Source organism: Mastigoproctus giganteus, chromosome 11 (assembly GCF_048544385.1).
Source record: "Mastigoproctus giganteus isolate SK-2022 chromosome 11, ASM4854438v1, whole genome shotgun sequence".
In the NCBI taxonomy this organism is placed as follows: Eukaryota; Metazoa; Arthropoda; class Arachnida; order Uropygi; family Thelyphonidae; genus Mastigoproctus; species Mastigoproctus giganteus.
The window spans coordinates 30,619,748-30,637,239 of NC_143585.1; the positions used below are offsets into that span (position 1 = coordinate 30,619,748).

The 17,492-nt window shown below is 39.0% G+C and overlaps 1 protein-coding gene across 1 annotated transcript in view; it reads right to left on the reverse strand.

Moving 5' to 3' along the window:
* LOC150077846 (regulating synaptic membrane exocytosis protein 2-like) overlaps nucleotides 1-17,492 on the reverse strand; it is a 723,475-nt gene that overhangs the window by 621,118 nt on the left and 84,865 nt on the right. Inside the window, exon 2 of the mRNA XM_090384380.1 lies at nucleotides 7,992-8,196. Coding sequence (XP_090240506.1) covers nucleotides 7,992-8,196 — 205 coding nt within the window. The remainder of the gene's footprint in view (nucleotides 1-7,991; nucleotides 8,197-17,492) is intronic.

The window sequence follows — 17,492 nt, forward strand, 5'->3', positions numbered from 1 at the left end:
AAGAAAAGCTGCGGACTGTTTTTACACTAACAGTGCCATTCTAAGTGTACCAAATTACTGACAGAGCCACCTCAGGATATTGATTAAAGTATTAGAGTAGTATCTAAGGATGATTCTCAGGTAATTTAAGTATAATTTCAGCCAGCTTTAGATTAACAGTATTCATCTACTTCTTCATTAAACAAAAATACTGGTTCGGTTCACTAACGAAATAATTCATTTTTAATAAAGAAAAATAAAAAAAAGTAAGTAAACCGCAAAGCACCTTAGCGTTTTCTCTACTCAGAACGGACCAATATTGATTCCAACTACTGGCGCGCTCTCTCTCTCTCTCTCTCTCTCTCTCTCTCTCTCTCATTCTAGTATGTGTGCGCGCGCCTACATGGACTGCACCGGCAACCTTTCTTCTATTTTACGACTTTTTTTTTTTTTTTTTTTTTTTTTCACTACCATACGGATCTGGCGACCCTTATATAATGTACTGTATAAGGTAGGTTCAAAAGAAAGCCGTTCAGAGAGTGCCAGTCGAGAATACTAAGTCATCTCATGTCATATATCCATCGGTAGGTAGATCACGGTGTCATTTAGTTGTATGACGTGTCTGAGAATCACAGATCCCCTAGAATGATGTGAAACGTCATCGATTATTGCGTATTAGTGTATCTGATTCGGCCAAAACCCAAACTGGACCAGCGTGCTATTAAATCCTCTCTGGGAGTGGGGGATTTGCAGCCGAAAGACATTTATCGCAGTGTGTACGTAATGTATGGCAAATCATGTTTTTTTTTTTTTTTTTTTCAAAACAACCATAGTGGACTGGTGAAGGGCGTTCTGCGAGACTCGACAGTCAACCAAGATTATGTCATGGTCCGGACAATCACACATGGCTAGTGCCTTCTTATTGATAAATTCAAATACGATCCACTAATATCATCCCAATACGTGCCCACGGACATATGCTCATTAAAGTCATTTGCATGAGACGAACACCAGTTTAAACACATTTCATCATTTGGGACTTTGGCAAAAGCCGCCAATTTTGATCCTTCTTGGCGAAAAGCAAAACTGGACTCTTCGAAGTGGCCCTTTAACATGATGATGTTAAAGATGATTGAGGCTAAAAAAAACGGAAAAGTCGAAAAGCTCTAGCGTACACTCGAAACAGCTGCACTTTCTCCTGCCCAAAAGCAGTTAAGAGACTCCACAAACTTCCGTTAAGATTATTATTATTAGTAGTAGTAGTAATAGTGGAATAGGATGCAAGAATGGAGGCTTATAAAGCATCAGCAAAAAAAAAAAAAAAAAAAAACCTCTCACATCACCTGTCTGTCACCTCCAGTAATTTGTCTAGTTCTTCCTTGAACTTATTCAAACTGCCACCTTCCACAACAGCAGATGGAAGTTTGTTCCAACAATCAACTGCCCACTGGCTGAAGGCAAACCTCCGCACATCAATCCTGCAACCATCCACTCTCAATTTGAATTTATGCGCCCTCATGTGCATAGTCTGAGCAAGAAGAAAAATTCCATCAGAAATGAGTTTACTCAAGCTATTCACAGCCTTAAAAACCTCAATGAGATCTCCTTTCTGGTGCCTAGTCTCCTCCTGCAATCTGAAGAACTGAAGTCTTTCTTGGTAAGAGTACCCTTTCGTTCCCTTCACCAATCTCGTTGCCCTTCTCTGTACAGTACCGGCAGACCTACAACCTTCCTAAAATCTATCTTTGGACAACCTTGCCCTCCAGAAAATAACCGAACGCATGTGTTTCCCACTGACGTTACTACCCCTCACTTCAATACTGTGTCGATCTCCTTTGGCCGCTATAACGCACCCCACCTCATGAGTAGGTTTAACACCAACGAAATATAGACCGCTGCGAATATAGTCCTCCGTTCTTCCTACACAATAGTGACTAGTTGAACTACTACCGATGTGGGAACTGTTGGTCTGATCCTCACCCGACATTCCACTTCATCCTATAGATGTACCATAGGGTTCAAATCGGCATTCTGTGCTGGCCATTCCAATTGTTGTACATTCATATATCATTCTCGAACAATACCGGCGGTATGTACGGTACATTATCCTAACGACAAAAACATGGGGCTGTACCACAAAGAAATGTCACATCGTAGGAAACGAGGAATTGTAAAAATTGTTAAGATAAGCGTCGGCGTTCGCAGTTACCCGCCAAATCACCAAAGATCCTAGGCCACGCTATAAGAAACAGTATTACAATGTACTCGGGAAGAAGACGTTCTCTAAGTACCTTCCACACCCACTCATCTAATCGGAATAGGGAGTAGCGAGATTTGTTACCTCATAAAACCGATTTCCGCTGTTCTATGGACCAATTATGACGTTCCTTGAGCCATGAAAGGCGAGACTACTGGTTGCTGTTGGTGATGTTCTGCTTATGTGCCGCCGATCTCTCATTAAAACCGAGGCTGTGGACCTCCGTACGTAGTGCGTTCGTATAGACCTCAACTACTGATGACGCCTTGAATTCCTGGTCGATGTTTTGCAGGCATAACTGACGAGATTATCGTACCATTCCGAGTACCCTTGGTCACGTGGAGTGAGCTTCCGAAATTTTTCTGTGTGTGTTGTAGAAGTACCGCTTCCATTTCATAATAACATCACCGATGGCCGATTTGGATGGTGTAGGCTGCCGGCAGCATAAAATCAGGCCACAGGCCAGCAGTGTAACATCTGACAATAACACCCCTCTAAATCACTCAGGTTGGCTCAACGTGCAATGACGAGAACTAACCATTGAAGTTTACACAACTTCCTTATACAGTATGCCATCTCTGTAACTTGATCATCCGGGAAGGCCCAATGGACTGTCAAAACAGGGGTGTCCAGATACTTTTGGAGGGTAGTGTATAAAGAACCTGGGATTTCAACGAGGCACGTGATGTGGTAAAGAAATGTAATGCCTACTCACATCCATTAAGAACAAACATACAGTCAAATGCTCACGGAAGAAATCATACCCATTTCGTGGAAATGCTTGACCACATGATGTAATCTCACACAAAGCTGTTACATGGAATAAGATGGGGCTGCTGCAACATCTTATTGCTTGGATCTCACTCTGCGATTTCCACATCTTTAGGTCGCTAAGCAAAGACTCCTAAAGTGATGCCTGTTCCGATCGGATGCTGAAGAGGGTCTGTGAGTGGTTTAATCAACAGCCGATGGAACTCTACGAGGAAGGCATCCTGCGTATGGTGGAACAATAGAATGCAATGTGCGATACGACACGTTTTGCGTGGATCGACTTAATTGATTACAAGCAAGTTCCGTCGAATTGAGTCGCTCTTTTACCAATTCGTATAAGTGATTTATGAAGAATTTTAAACGGAGAACGACTTTAAAGATTTCGAAGAATTGCTACGCGATTCCAACAATCGAAGAGGCAAGAGTTTTTTTGGAACCCCATTGTTTCCTACAGAAAACTGTTTTTAGAAATTCAACAACTAGATTTAAGACCATCACTGGCATAAAGAGGCACATCAAGCAATAAAATTCTACTTAATTTCCACTATTATAAGAAATACCGAACAATAGTTTGGGAGATCTGGTGAAAGAAGATGAAACAATTTGTAGTAAAAACCCATTTATGAATACGAGTTACTGAATACCCTCAGCCAGAAATGGGAATGAACTAATCAAAACTTGTAAAGAGAGCCGGAAATGAGCTTAGTTTTCTCCGTTTTTACTTCCTTTTTTAACTCATTTGATGTTTATAATCCTGTTAAAAAAATAATTTGGCTTGATACGAGAGTGGGGGGGGGTTCAAAAATAAATAAATAAATAAGATCTTTATTGTACAGTTCACCGGTACACGCAGGTACCACGACCATACAATACCCTTCACGGCACCATGCCAGGGGTTAACAAACGGCAGAGATAATAAAGGAATTGTAAAGATTAATTACAAGCAAATTATATAATAATAAAAAAAAAAGTACTCATAGCAGATAACACTGACTTGAAAGGAAAACTAATACAAAATAACAAAAATAACAAATTGTGATAACAAAAGCTTTTCCTCAAGTCCAGTTTTCTGAGTCTCTTGCCCCGCCATAACGATCTGAGATCAGTTGGTAGTTCTGGAGACCACGTGCAGATCTAGGATGATCCGTCTATACTTTTTATCATCTATGATTTTAAATAAGTCAGCATCCAGGGATTGAACCAGGTGGAGCTTCTGATAAGGGAGGAACCGATCTTTCAAATGTAGTCTCGAAGGAAGAGCAAGAAGCTTGGGAGTGGAGCGGAGACCTGGTTGGGGAATCCGCCAGCACACGGTGTCCCAAACGTTGGGTGCTGAGACTCTCCCGGCAATCATTTTTACGGTGAAGATGAGTCTTCTCTCGTGCATTAATGCTGAAAACCTGGTTAAATTCAGCGCGTTGGCCATCGGTGTTGTGCGCTGCTGTGGTGGGAGATGACACTTCCAGGTTGCCCACTTCAGGAGCCAGTATTCAGCGGCTTTTAATGGTTTAATTATGGTGTCTGCAGCTGAGCCCCACAACTCTACTCCATACAGTACACTTCCAAAAATCATCATCCTGATATACATTTTTATCAGGTTTCTGTTGTGAATGTGTAGCAAGTGCTGCTTGGCAACCCACCGTTTCTTGTTGAATTTAGCACAGAGTTCTTCTATATGGTGATGGAATCGTAATTTTCTGTCGAAGATTACACCCAGATCTCTTTGCTTTTCAACGCAGGGGATCGGGACTCCGTCAATCGCAGGCTGAATTATGGTTGGTATGGGTTTAAGAGAGAATACCATGATGGCAGATTTCTCAGGGTTCACTTGCAGGTCAAAATTCTTGAGGTACTGCTGTACTTCTGATAAGGTCTTGTTGATGGTTAAAAGTTCGTGGCCTGAATATGAAAGAACAGTGGTACACTGTTAAAAAAAATTCTGTACTTAATATAGAAAATACTTCAAATAGTAACCCATCAAGTTTCATGCAATTTCAATAACGTCTTTTTTTTTTCAAATACAAGTCCGACAAAGTTGTGCGAATGAGGAAAGATGCACAATCATAACCAATATTTGGGGGAAAAAGGGACTAAGGTGAAATAAAATTCATGAGGATATGGTTACAACATTAGGAGAGGATGCCCTTCCTATTCCATGGTTAAGAAGTATGCAGCAGGATATAAACGAGGTAGGGAGAACCTGAAAGATTCCTCACGCTATGGAAGACCTGCAACGTCCATTACTCTAGAAGTTGTTGGCAGCGTGCATGATCCAATGATGAGTGATCGACGAGTGACAGTTTGGTACATTGACAGCGTCTTGGGTATATCATCAGAACATATGTGCTACATAATTACGGAGGATCTCACTATGAATAAGGTGTCAGAACGATGGGTCCAACGCTGTTGATCGCAGATCAAAAATGCAGAAGAGTTTACATGTCAAGCAAAGTGAACATTTGTATCATTTAAGTGGATCCAGCAAACTTCCTTGCAAGGTTTGTAACCATCGATGAAAGTCTTGTTTCTGGCTGAAATCACTTTCATCCCGAGACAAAGAAGCAGTTTTTTTTTGTTTTTTTTTTTATCGTATGATGTGAGCAATACACGAAGGAACCAGTTTTTTCCTGCTTCCTTCGTGTATGGTGGCCGTGAGATCCAACCGAATAATGCGGCACCATCGTCATATCCAAGCCCGATGCGGGATTCGAACCCGCGACCTTTGGGTTGCCAGACAGGCACTTTACCCATCCAGCTAGCCCGGTCGGCAAAGAAGCAGTAGAAACACAACTCTTTTCCCCCCTCCAAAGAAAGCCAAGTCGATTCCTTCTGCTGGCAAGATGATGGAATCAGCTTTTTGGGATGCTGATAGAGTATTGCTAGTGGATTATCATCAGAAATGTTACACAGTCAGAGGGACATATTCTGCAGACCTTGTGAAGCGTTTGCGTGAAAACAACAAAGACAAACGCCAAAAAAAATTCAGCAAAGCAGTCTTGTTCCACCAGGACGACATTGTCACAGGTCTGTCACTGACATGGCTGCATTGCATGAATGCGGCTTTGAAATCTTTGAAAAAATAAAAAATAAAAAATACCATACCTGGCTGACATCCATTTTCCCACCGACAATGACGTCATTGCTGCAGACTTTACTGAAAAGGAACATGCTACCAGACTCCTCAAATAAATCCTTCGTACTCAGGCCACGAACTTTCCAAATGCCACTCATAAATCACATAATGAATTACAGTAATTTTGGTGGTAATCCGAACAGCTTTTGCAAAGTTGGATGGTAAAGAAGGTGCACCCGAACTGCGACCAAATCCGTCTCGCCAAAGCAATAGGAATGAACTAGTCCAAACTTGTATGAAGGTCGTAAAATTAACTTAGTTTGGACGCAACTGAATAATTCCGGTTTTTTTTTTTTGTTTTTTTTTAATGCAGTCTTGAAATTTTTTTGGCGCATTAGCAAACGATATGAGTAAAGGTGACTACTGTCTTCATCATGTCTGTCTGTTCTTCCGCATGCATGTAACTCTTAGTCGATGGATTTTCATAAAATTTTATATTTAGCTATTTTAGAAAAATTTGTCGAACCAACCTAAAATTCCTTAAAATCTGACCAGTAAAAATCCGTCAATTACTATTCATTTTTTTCATACATACTCGTATTATATAAGCTATCCATATTGCAGCTGAACTACTGGATATTACGTTTGTTGCCGTGAGCTGTCTGGCGAATGGGCAGTATGAACAGAAACAAAATGTTCTATGTTCAAGCATAATATTCGTCGGTTTTGCTTTTTTTTTTTTATAAATCATTAATTATTACCATTTGCTAATTCGTCAGAAAAGTAACGCAACGGGCAGGGCTGTGCAAATGGGAGGTGCACTGGATGCGCCGCACCAGGGCCCCCAATTTAGGGGGCCCCAATCGAGGGAGCCATCAAAGTCTCAACTTAAATAAACGAATCTCCTTTACCCCTTTGCATCCGGGTCCCCAAGTATCTTTGCACGACCCTGGGACCCCACGACAACGGGTACTTTAACTAACTTGCTTAAATATAAGCAGGTCAATATCGATGCGCAAATTTCTTGTTTACATACAGTTGATTAAAAGTCTTGATAGAGCCCAGCATTTCGGCATCAATTTAAATATTTTATTAATTATAGCTAGGGGCTTCGCTCCCTTCTCTTGATAAAATAAAATAAAATACTTACAGAAGCTTTCGACCCTGTATGTCTCTTCCTCTGCTATGAATACATAAATATGTTACATATGGAAATCAAGAATGGTACCGCGTGGTCATGCTAGATAAACAATGCGCAAGCACGAGGTTCATCTAGCATGATCACGCTAAAACAGAAGCTTGTTTTACCACAGTAAACACGTAACAGAGGCTTGTTTTACAACAAGCCTCTGTTACGTGTTACATGAAATGTTACGTATTACGTGAAGGGGGATGCGGGTTACGTATTACCATTAATCCGCATCCCTCTTCTCCCATTGGCTGAATAAATATCACTAGGAGGGAAATTACTTTAATGTATAGAAAGAAAGATATAAACAGCATGCACTAAAAAATCTTTTTACCAAAAGTTTAAACAGATATTACTGCGCCTGCTGTTAGTCTATTTTATTCCTTTTCTTTTTTGATGTGAAAACATCTTTCGCGGTGCCTACTAAATTTTTCGGACTGAAGTAAAACCGATTGAAAAAAATAAAATGCGAGACACAAATTACGTCACTTCCTAAATGACGCTAACTCAGTCACTAACGTTGCTTTGGTAGAGTAAGTAGCGGGCGTGAGCATAAAACGTTACATCGTTCATAACTTCGGTTCTAGCTGTTCGATTTTCAAAATTTAAACAGTTTTGATTTTCTTCCTTTCTAGGGAAAAGAAACATATTTCTGAATATATAAAAGGCGCCTGTTTCTATAATTATCAGCAAAAATTAATATAAATAAGCTTTACTCCTACCTTGTTTGATCTTAACGATACTTTTCCACCGCAACGGGCGCAACAACGAACGTTACAGTAATTACATATGTGTCCTATGCCATCAGCGAACTTCGTTTTCAGGCAGATCTGGCAGGTAGCATCTAGTTCAGCTCCTAGTTTCCTCTGTTCTTCGTTTCGTTTCCTGATGGCAGTTTCTAGTAAACGGACTTCGTCCTGCTTTTTCCTAAAAGAAAGAAAGAAAGAAAGAAAAAAAAAATTAAGTTTGAATTAATTTTTTGCACTTTTTTTTTCGTCAGATTGGAAAAGCAATGATTTAATTTAATGAATTATTAATCCATATTTTATATTGTTATATTCATATTTATTTATATTTGCACGACTGTAAACAGGAAATTCCGAATGAAAACGACAAACACTATATTGCCAAAAGTATACGGTTACCGGTGGGATTTGGAAAAATGAACTATCCGCCATCCACGTGCCAGAAATAGGCACAAAATCAACGGCGTTCGTGCTAGATGAACCAAATACAGCAGATGGGGAAAATAATTGAGCTTAGCGACTTCTAACAGGGCGTCATTATAGAATGCCATATTAGCAACCAATCTGTTCGTGCATTGCAGTAAAACTCCAACACTACAGGTCAACAGCAGCTGATGGAATCACCAAATGAAAATGCCATGTGCTATTGCAGCAGAGAAACGTTGGGAGAGATCGAAGAAATTGAAAGCAATAGACCGAAAGGCACTCAGAAGAGTGGTACGTAGCTTCCGTCAGTCTTCATCGAATACTATCCACAAGAGTTCAGGGAAGTCATAGAACTGATATTAGTACACCGACCATGGTATTAGTACATCTAACCATCTAATTAGTCTGTCTGGAATTTTGGAAAGCTATCATGGAGTGACGCACCACAAAAGGGGCCAGAGTACACAGTTTGCCTATCTTATGACCTTGTTTTGGTTTGGCAGATGCTTGAAGAACATTATTTACCACGGTGTGCCGTCTCAACTGTGAAAGTTTGACAGAGGTGCTATCACTGTCTGGAGTTGTTTTTCGTGATTTGGGTCTGGACTATTGGTCATCAGTCCTGGAAAAATGAGTACCATGCGATGCATTAACATTCAGGAAAATTCCACCCCTCCTACTGGCAGCAGTATGGTGAGGGTCCCTTTTTAGGCGTGTTAGCATATGTGTAAAGCGCGTATTACCTTCATCAAGTCCGTCCAACAGTCTGCATGTAATAACTCAATTGCTAGTGGATGGATTTTTATGAAATTTTATATTTCACTCTTGTAGAACAATTATATTTCGCTCTTGTAGAAAAATTTTTCATTTTAGCATGATAATGCACCATGTCAAACCGAACACCCACAGAGTGACTTGGTATGAAGATATATGCGTGATTTTCTTCATTTGGCATGCCCAAAACCCTTTTGAACATGTTTATGATGTAGTCTGCCTTGGGCCAGGCTTACTCGAAACATGCAAGTGTCCAGTCAATTCCATGTTTTAAAGCAATATAGTGTGCACTTCTTTTGACAATATAGTGTACACTCCGTTTAAAAAACAAGAATTTTCAGGATATACTTTAACGTTCGAACATAAGTGAACAATAAAAATTTCTATCACATACTACAGGGTTTCTATCACACTTCGAGTATGAGGCATGAAATAGATATTAATTCTTTTCAAAGCATTTAACGCTTGTACAACTATCACATTCCAGTGATTTTAAATTAAATTGAAGTGGTGTAATGTTAGCAATCTAAAATCCAAATTGCCATCCAATACAAAAATTCTGGAGATTCAATTGAATTTCTGAGAATATTGTGTCGCAAAGGTATTAATATATTTTTGTTCTTATTTTTCTCTAAACGAATTCTATTCTGCAGATACTGACTGTATGATGATAAAATTAAGGTTATTAATTTTTATCAGTTCAGATTAACTTAAATAAGCCAAAATTCTTTTTAAGAAAAACAATCTTCCATAATTTGATTAAAAACGATGAAGACATGGTCCTGTTGAATTAATATCCCTTATGTGCCATCAATGTAAATCTTCAAGTCTTTAAGTTATCAAAACGGCGGCAAACCAGTATTGTAGGAAGTCGTATACACGCCGGGTTTAGCAATTATCCACCCCAACAGCCATCAATCCACATTAGTATATCAATCATGTGTAAATTAAATTTTCCTAAACTAGTAATTTGAGAATATTAAGTTTGCCAAGGTCACTTCAAGGAATTTGAAATCCCATAGCGATCTTAGGAGAGAGCTAAAAATCTTAATTCTCTGATCCTTCACCTTAGCTACCAATACAGCTATTAAACATCACCCATGCACTTATGATCTGCCTACGATCGCTTTTCTTCTCCTAATCCATTGAAGCAGAGAGATCATTTTGAACTGAAAGAATGTCAGTTATCCAGTCGGCTGCAGATATATGATATTTGCCTGCCTGATGAGATGATAAACTAAGAAAAAAAATTACACCTCCTCTTGAGCTAAAGAGAAATCCAGTGGGCTGGAATTTGACAGCATTAGTGCCAGTACTCTTTTAAGAGCCAAGAAAATTATAATCATATATAAAATTTAATATAATAAATTTTAAACTTTTTTTTTTTTGGTTTTAATATATGATGCTGCGAAACTAGTTTTATTCTAGAAAGGAATAGTACTGTACTGTATATTAGACTAGCGTCTACAGTACCTATTAGCAACAAGAGGACTTCTTTCACTGCCACAAATATCTATGTGTTTGGTTTCAGTTTAGTATCACTTAGTTGCCTTGTAAAGTATTACCACGGCAGAAGTGTCAAACTTTAGTTATGATTATTATTATTATTATTATTAGCATATGATGCAAGGAAGCCTGAGGCTTATGCTGCACCAGCCAAAAGAAAAATTTCTGGAATTACCCTGAGAGAGAGAGAGAGAGAGAGAGAGAGAGAAGTAGAAGGGAATCACCAAGAAAGAGAAGAATGATGATATCTAGTTCAGGATCCTGGGTGTGCCAAGTCCATACTCGCCAAATGTGAGCCTCTGGGGTTTAGTGTGCACGAAAATATTTTAAAATTTCGGGAGATAAATCGAACCCAACGGGGAATTAATGCGAACTTTATTTGTAACAAAATTGGAATTTCTTCGCGATTACAACAACATAGTTTCAGTCTGTATGTGAAAACAAACTGTATTATAAATTTAAAGAATAGTGTCGAATAGGCATAGCAAAATTCAGGTTAATCAGGGTGGTCCACCACCTGATGGCTACTGCCCGGCCAGAAACAATCTTGGAAGTCTTAACCGGGTTCGAATTTGATAAATATATTCGATTTTACTATATCTGGAATTTTAATAAGACCAAATTTGAACTCGTTCGTAATGATGGCACAATAAAATTACAAGGATGTTGTTAGTTACGATAGATACAATTCAGTATAATTTAATGTTAAGTATCAAAAATTTTCCGACCTTGCAGATCGCTTGAGGCTTTGCTTGAATAAATGGTTAGACACAGTGAAGATGACGTTATCAATTTTCTCTCCTTACTATGAGTCAATACGTCACTTGGTGTTGCACGTGCCTGCAGAGGAGTGAGTTGTGCAATAGGTTGCTGCCAATGTGTAAGTGTACTTTTCTATCGGGTTCAACATATTTCAATATTTGCATAAAGGAACAGAGCAGAAATATGATTTACATCTCCAGTCAGTTGCAAGCCTCAAGAACAAACAAATTGTCCGATAATATAGGCTGAACTTTAATGTACTTCAGTGTGACCACTGACAAAAGAAGGATGCTGCTCGCCATCGGTTAAACTATATTTTGAAATTGGCTTTTCCTTATTAATAAAATAAACTATTGGTAAAAAGGTGTTAGGACATTGCACACAAATGGTTACCCCAGGGGCTCACATCTGGTGAGTATGGGCTTGGCACACCCAGGGTCCTGAGCTGGATATCATCATTCTTCTCTTTCTTGGTGATTCCCTTCTACATCTCTCTCTCTCTCTCTGTCAGGGTAACTCGGGATTTTTTTTTTTTTTTTTTGGCTGGTGCAGCATAAGCCTCGGGCTTCCTTGCACCATGCAGCTAATAATAAAAAGTCTGCAGAATGTATCGTTCCGCACTACAATAACAAGTACATTTGTTCGTGCAGTGTCGTGAGTGATCTCTTTCAAGAGAAAGTAAAAGACGATTAAATCCTAGTCTTCCATTGCAGTTTCTTAAGAAAAATCACAATTAAAAAGAAACTGCTGGTTAGTCGAATGATCAACCTCCTGAAAATAATAAAATACAGCATGTTGGAATAATTTTAGGCTAATGTGAGATCCACTATACCAGAACTTTCATACCGGATAGCATAGTGGTTATGATTGGTGTCCTACACTGTGTGGAACACACTTGGATTCGAATCCCGTCAGGACATCGTGTTTTTATAGCCTCTCTGTCACTCTGGCCAAGTTAGTCGGTCTCAGGAAACAAGTTGCACTGTTTTAAATTTTTTTTTTTTATTCTGGTTTCTTTCCGAGACCGGCTAATTCTAGCGGGTCTCAGAATAAAAGCCTTTACTCAGGTAATTAGGTTTTTTATTAACTTTACTAGACAATAGGAATTATCATAATCTACAATTTTTGTCAGTTTACAGAACGCGACTATATCATGAAAAACAAAGATGTCCAGATTTTGTAATTTAAAAAATCCACAATATTTTCTTGAGTCTATTTTATTTTATATTCTTATATTCCCATTATCAAATTCATGGGTATAAATGGACTTTTAACGCGACCTGTATTTTTCGTTACCTGTGCACAAGTCTTTTGGTTTCAGCTGACACTATTGTTTGACGGCTTCCTTCCCTTCATTATTCGTGTCTTGTCAGTTTCAGTCTTCCGAAAACATGGACATTGCAAGGCGTCAAGTCTGAATTGTACAGAGGAAGCTCAATCACCACCCAGTGCAGTTTTTGGATAGTTGCCATAGGGCGTTAAGCTGTGGTGTAACAAAATGACACCGTCAAGCAAATGTCCGGGTCTCTTGCTTATGATGGCACGTCACAAATCAACTTTGAGGATTCGTGCGCAATTTTCTGACTGTTTCACCTCTACACACGAAATGGGCTAACAGCAGTACCTGTGGGTCGAAAAACAGAAAAAGCATAACCTTCCCAGCGCTTCCTTCGGTCGTGATGATGATTGACATTCCCACTGCATGCTGCATAACTTGCACTTTGATTCAAAGCGTTTGCAGCATGTCTCATCCACAGTCACTACACGATTCAAAATGTCCTTTCCTTCCTGTTAATATCGTGTTAGATGCAACTTCATTCAAAAGTTTCTGTGCGTCGTAAATACACTTGGAAATCCACTTTACGCAGACCTTTCTGTACTGCAATCTGTTGTGGTAGTAGGTAAGGCCAATGACTAATATCTAGCTCCTCTGGCAACATCTTCAACTATCGTACACTGATCTTCTCGGATGACGTCTGCCAAGACAACATTCTCTTCTGCGTGAGCTTGTCACCACATTTTATTATGTCGTATAATTTGATGTAAATATTTTCTTCTCTATGGCCTACACTGAAATTGGAGTTCCTGCACTGTAGGATTTAAATAAATTTCTAAGATTTCCTTTTCCTTTTTCTAAGATTGCTTTTAAAACCTTTTTATAACAACACCTTGTATTAAAGAGTGTGTAATATTTGTTGAACATTGTTTTCTTTCCAGACAGTTGCTGATGACATACTAGTACACCGTACACTAACTTTTTGTTGAATATATATTATACATATTATGGTTGTTGGAAAATGTCTAAATATAGGATGATGGGGAGATATGATCGCAAACACCATAAGTGCAATAATAAATTACCATTAAGCACATTATAATATTTAACCATGCTCTTTTTGTGAACGGTATGATGGAAGACACAGAGAATTTGATTTTACATCGATTTTACATGGCCTTGAGAAATGCTTTAATTTCACCTTCAACCTAAAATATACAGCTAGAAAAAGCCAGGACTGCCGAGTACTGTGCACTGTTAATTGGCATCTTAGACAAGACAGAGATCTTTCATTCAGCGCTTAAAAGAGAAAAGATTCTTCCTAACTTTTTATCTTGATTGAACAATCAATGTCCATTTTGTTAGTCAGTGTCTCCAAGCCATATTATAGGGTGGTTCATTAAAAGTTTTACAAAAGATATATTCTCCATGTTCAGTCTTTTGTATCTGACAACCATTAATTTTATAACGGAATACCAAAAACACAATTTTGAGGTTTCTGATTCCTTCATTAAATACATTGAAACGTACTTTTTTAAAATGTAAATTATGTTCTTTCAGTATCGTCTTACAAATTAATAAAAAGTATCTCTAGGTAGCTTTGGCGTTGACTAGCTTCAGGCTTTTGGAAAATGTGAAATAGTGTATTCAAAGTAGACTAAAATTTTCACTTTATTTCACAAACGACACATTTCAAGATTTATATTTTATTATCAGAGAAAGCAAAATGGAGGAGAGAATAAATGAAACAAAAAGGACATATGTTATTTGTATTTGTTTCCTGATTGTAAAGTGGTCAGTCACACATCTCAACATAAGTGGCGTTATCGTGTGTGAGAAGAAAATCTGGGCCAAACGCACCCTATAATATGGCTTGGAGACACTGACTAACAAAATGGACATTGAAATGGAGAAGGAATTGGGTTCGACAGCTGCCCTTCGTTAAAGATTTAAAAACATGTGTACACATAATGTGTAAATATAACCTGTTTGGAAACGACCGGGATCGAATCCTGTAGGCCTCTAGGATTGTTTTAGGATTTCCTCAGTTTCTTCACTCCGCAGTCAGGCACATCAGATAGCAGAAATACCCACAATTTACAGATATAAAGAAATGACGATTGCTACTGAAATGAATTTCAAAATACTACTACCAATATCATTTAATTTTGTGGATATAAAATGTGCAGACTTCAAAATACCTTCTTTCCCACACTGCTCCAAAAAATTAACAAAACACGTAGAAAACGTGGTGCAACTCGTAAAGCTTACAATGAAGCGGGACAAAATTTGGTATGGTGGTGTACCATAGAATAACTATGAAATCAGGAGACGGTGAGAAAATTCGGACAGCTATAAGAGACATTTATACGGGTTGTATAAGAATTACCAAAAATGGTCACATTACAGAAGTCGATACATATTCAAAATTATGGTCACATGACATCAGTACGGTGTATGATCCCACCAACGGCTAAAAATGCCTGACAGCGGTGAACGATGCCCGATATTGAAGTGTCTATAAGATTCTGTGGCAACAAATCCCATTCTTCCACCAACGCAGACCTTAGTTCATCAAGTGACCGAAGAGTTGACTGTCGGCGTGCAATGCGATGCCCAAGGGCGTCCCACACATGTTCAATCGGATTTAAGTCTGGTGATCGTGCTGACCACAGCAGTCCTTGGATAGCTTGTCTCAAGATATTCCTCCACCACTTGAGCTCTATGTGCAGTGACGTTATCGTGCGTGAAAAGAAAATCTGGGCCAAACGCACCCCTAAAAAGCAGCACATAGGGTTCGAGAATCTGTTCTCGGTAGCTCTACACAGTTACAGTACCCCATCAAAAACATGAAGAAGGGTGTAGCCGTTGATCATTATTCCACCCCGCATTCTTCTTTTTACTCCACATGAAATAACGTCAGAATCTGTTTGTAGGCTAAAACGGGACTCATCACAGAACAAAACTGTATCCCATTTTCAGGGCTCCAAGTTCATGGCACCAGTTTGGACGGGCTCTGCGATGGTTTGGGGTTAATGGAATACAAACCACTGGCTTCCTTGCGTAGTGTCCACTTGAATTCAGCCTTCTTAACACAGTTCGGTTGCAAATGTTTTCACCTGTCGCCGCAGCAACCTCAAGAGACAGTTGATAACAGGGCATCGCAGAGATTAGAGCCAGATAGAGGATTATTCCGGTTGACGTAGCCCTCGGGCGACCATAGCTAGCTCATCTTGTAAAAAATATATTTTCTATTTATACTCCGGCACGACAACCAAGTCAGTAGAGTTTACAATAAATCGTCAATACAAATATTTATCGTATTCAGTAGTCACGGGATTGAATCCCGGTCCACTCAAGGAACGCGTGCTATGCACTCTCGCTCCTGACCACTCGGCTACGTCAGGCCTTAAATATGGTTTCTGTCTCCTGAAACTGCTTCCATAGTGTGCCGAAACGACACTGCTTGACACATTAAGCCAACGTGACACTTGCAACTGCACGGTTTCAAGTCGTGCAACGGCTCGCGATCTCAAAGAACTATCTAAACGACGATGCCTTGCCATCCTGAGTACTGGGGATTGACTATCCCACTGAGCAAGCGAAAAAACGAGAATGAAGTGATGTGGTCGCAACCCGTGTTTTCATAGGCATTAATTTGCACAATGTGCAGCTCTGTAAGGTGGTAGATCGATTTCTATTGGATACTCGGAATTTGCATGCCAGGATGCCTATTAGATCAAATATTTGCCTTTGGCGACACTATTCACAATAAAATATTCATGCAAAACATTTTGCTCAGTTAATTTTGTCAAGCAGTGTAGTTTGCAACTGTATAAGAATTCCCGTACATTTTCACCCTTGCTTGTTTCTCATTTGTTTTAACACTTCGCATATGGGTTTTGCCACTGATATTTTTAAAAGAAGGCAAGCCTAGCCTTGTCGTTAACTTTAAATTAAATTCGTTTTATTGTTAAAATTATTTTTAGTCTTAAAACACACTAATATGTAATAATACTTGCACCAGAGTATTTCTTAAAATCTGAGAGTTAAATGCATCATTAGTATAATTTGGTTCAAGTTCGATGTTTGAAAATTCACATTGAGTACGAAATTCAAAATGTGGCCACTCCTGATTTTGATGATTAAAGATTATCCTTCTTTTTTTTACGAGTTTTTCATCTGGGAAGGAATTTTGATCTTTTATTTCCCCAAAATAAACCATGCTGCAACTCAATTAACTCTTGATAAACTCAAGAGTAATTTACAGATTGGGGGAAGGAATTAAAGAAATGTTGTGGAAGAAAAAGACTTCGGATTACGATACAGAAGGACCTCGTTCAATATGCAGTGTAAACAAACAGCAAGAAGGGCGCATGGTGTTCTATCTATGATTTATTGGAATTTGGTAAATAGACAGTTCATTATCCTTCTCTTTAAAACGATGGTGCAACCATACTTGGAATATTGTATGCGAATCTGGAGGCCACATCCAAAGAAACTCTTAGAGAAGGTGCAAAGAAGAGCGACTAGACTGGCGAAGAGCGATAAGCATGATCCCTATGAGGAACAGCCTAAAAGATGTAGTTCGCGGATAGCAATTAGACATCCTAGGGAATGGATTTCATTGAAGTGTATACGGCTCTGAGAGGGGATTTGTACAATTAATAAATATTCTAATTGGTGAGTGAGACAAAAACTAGATGGCAACTATAAAATCTTAGAGAGCAACA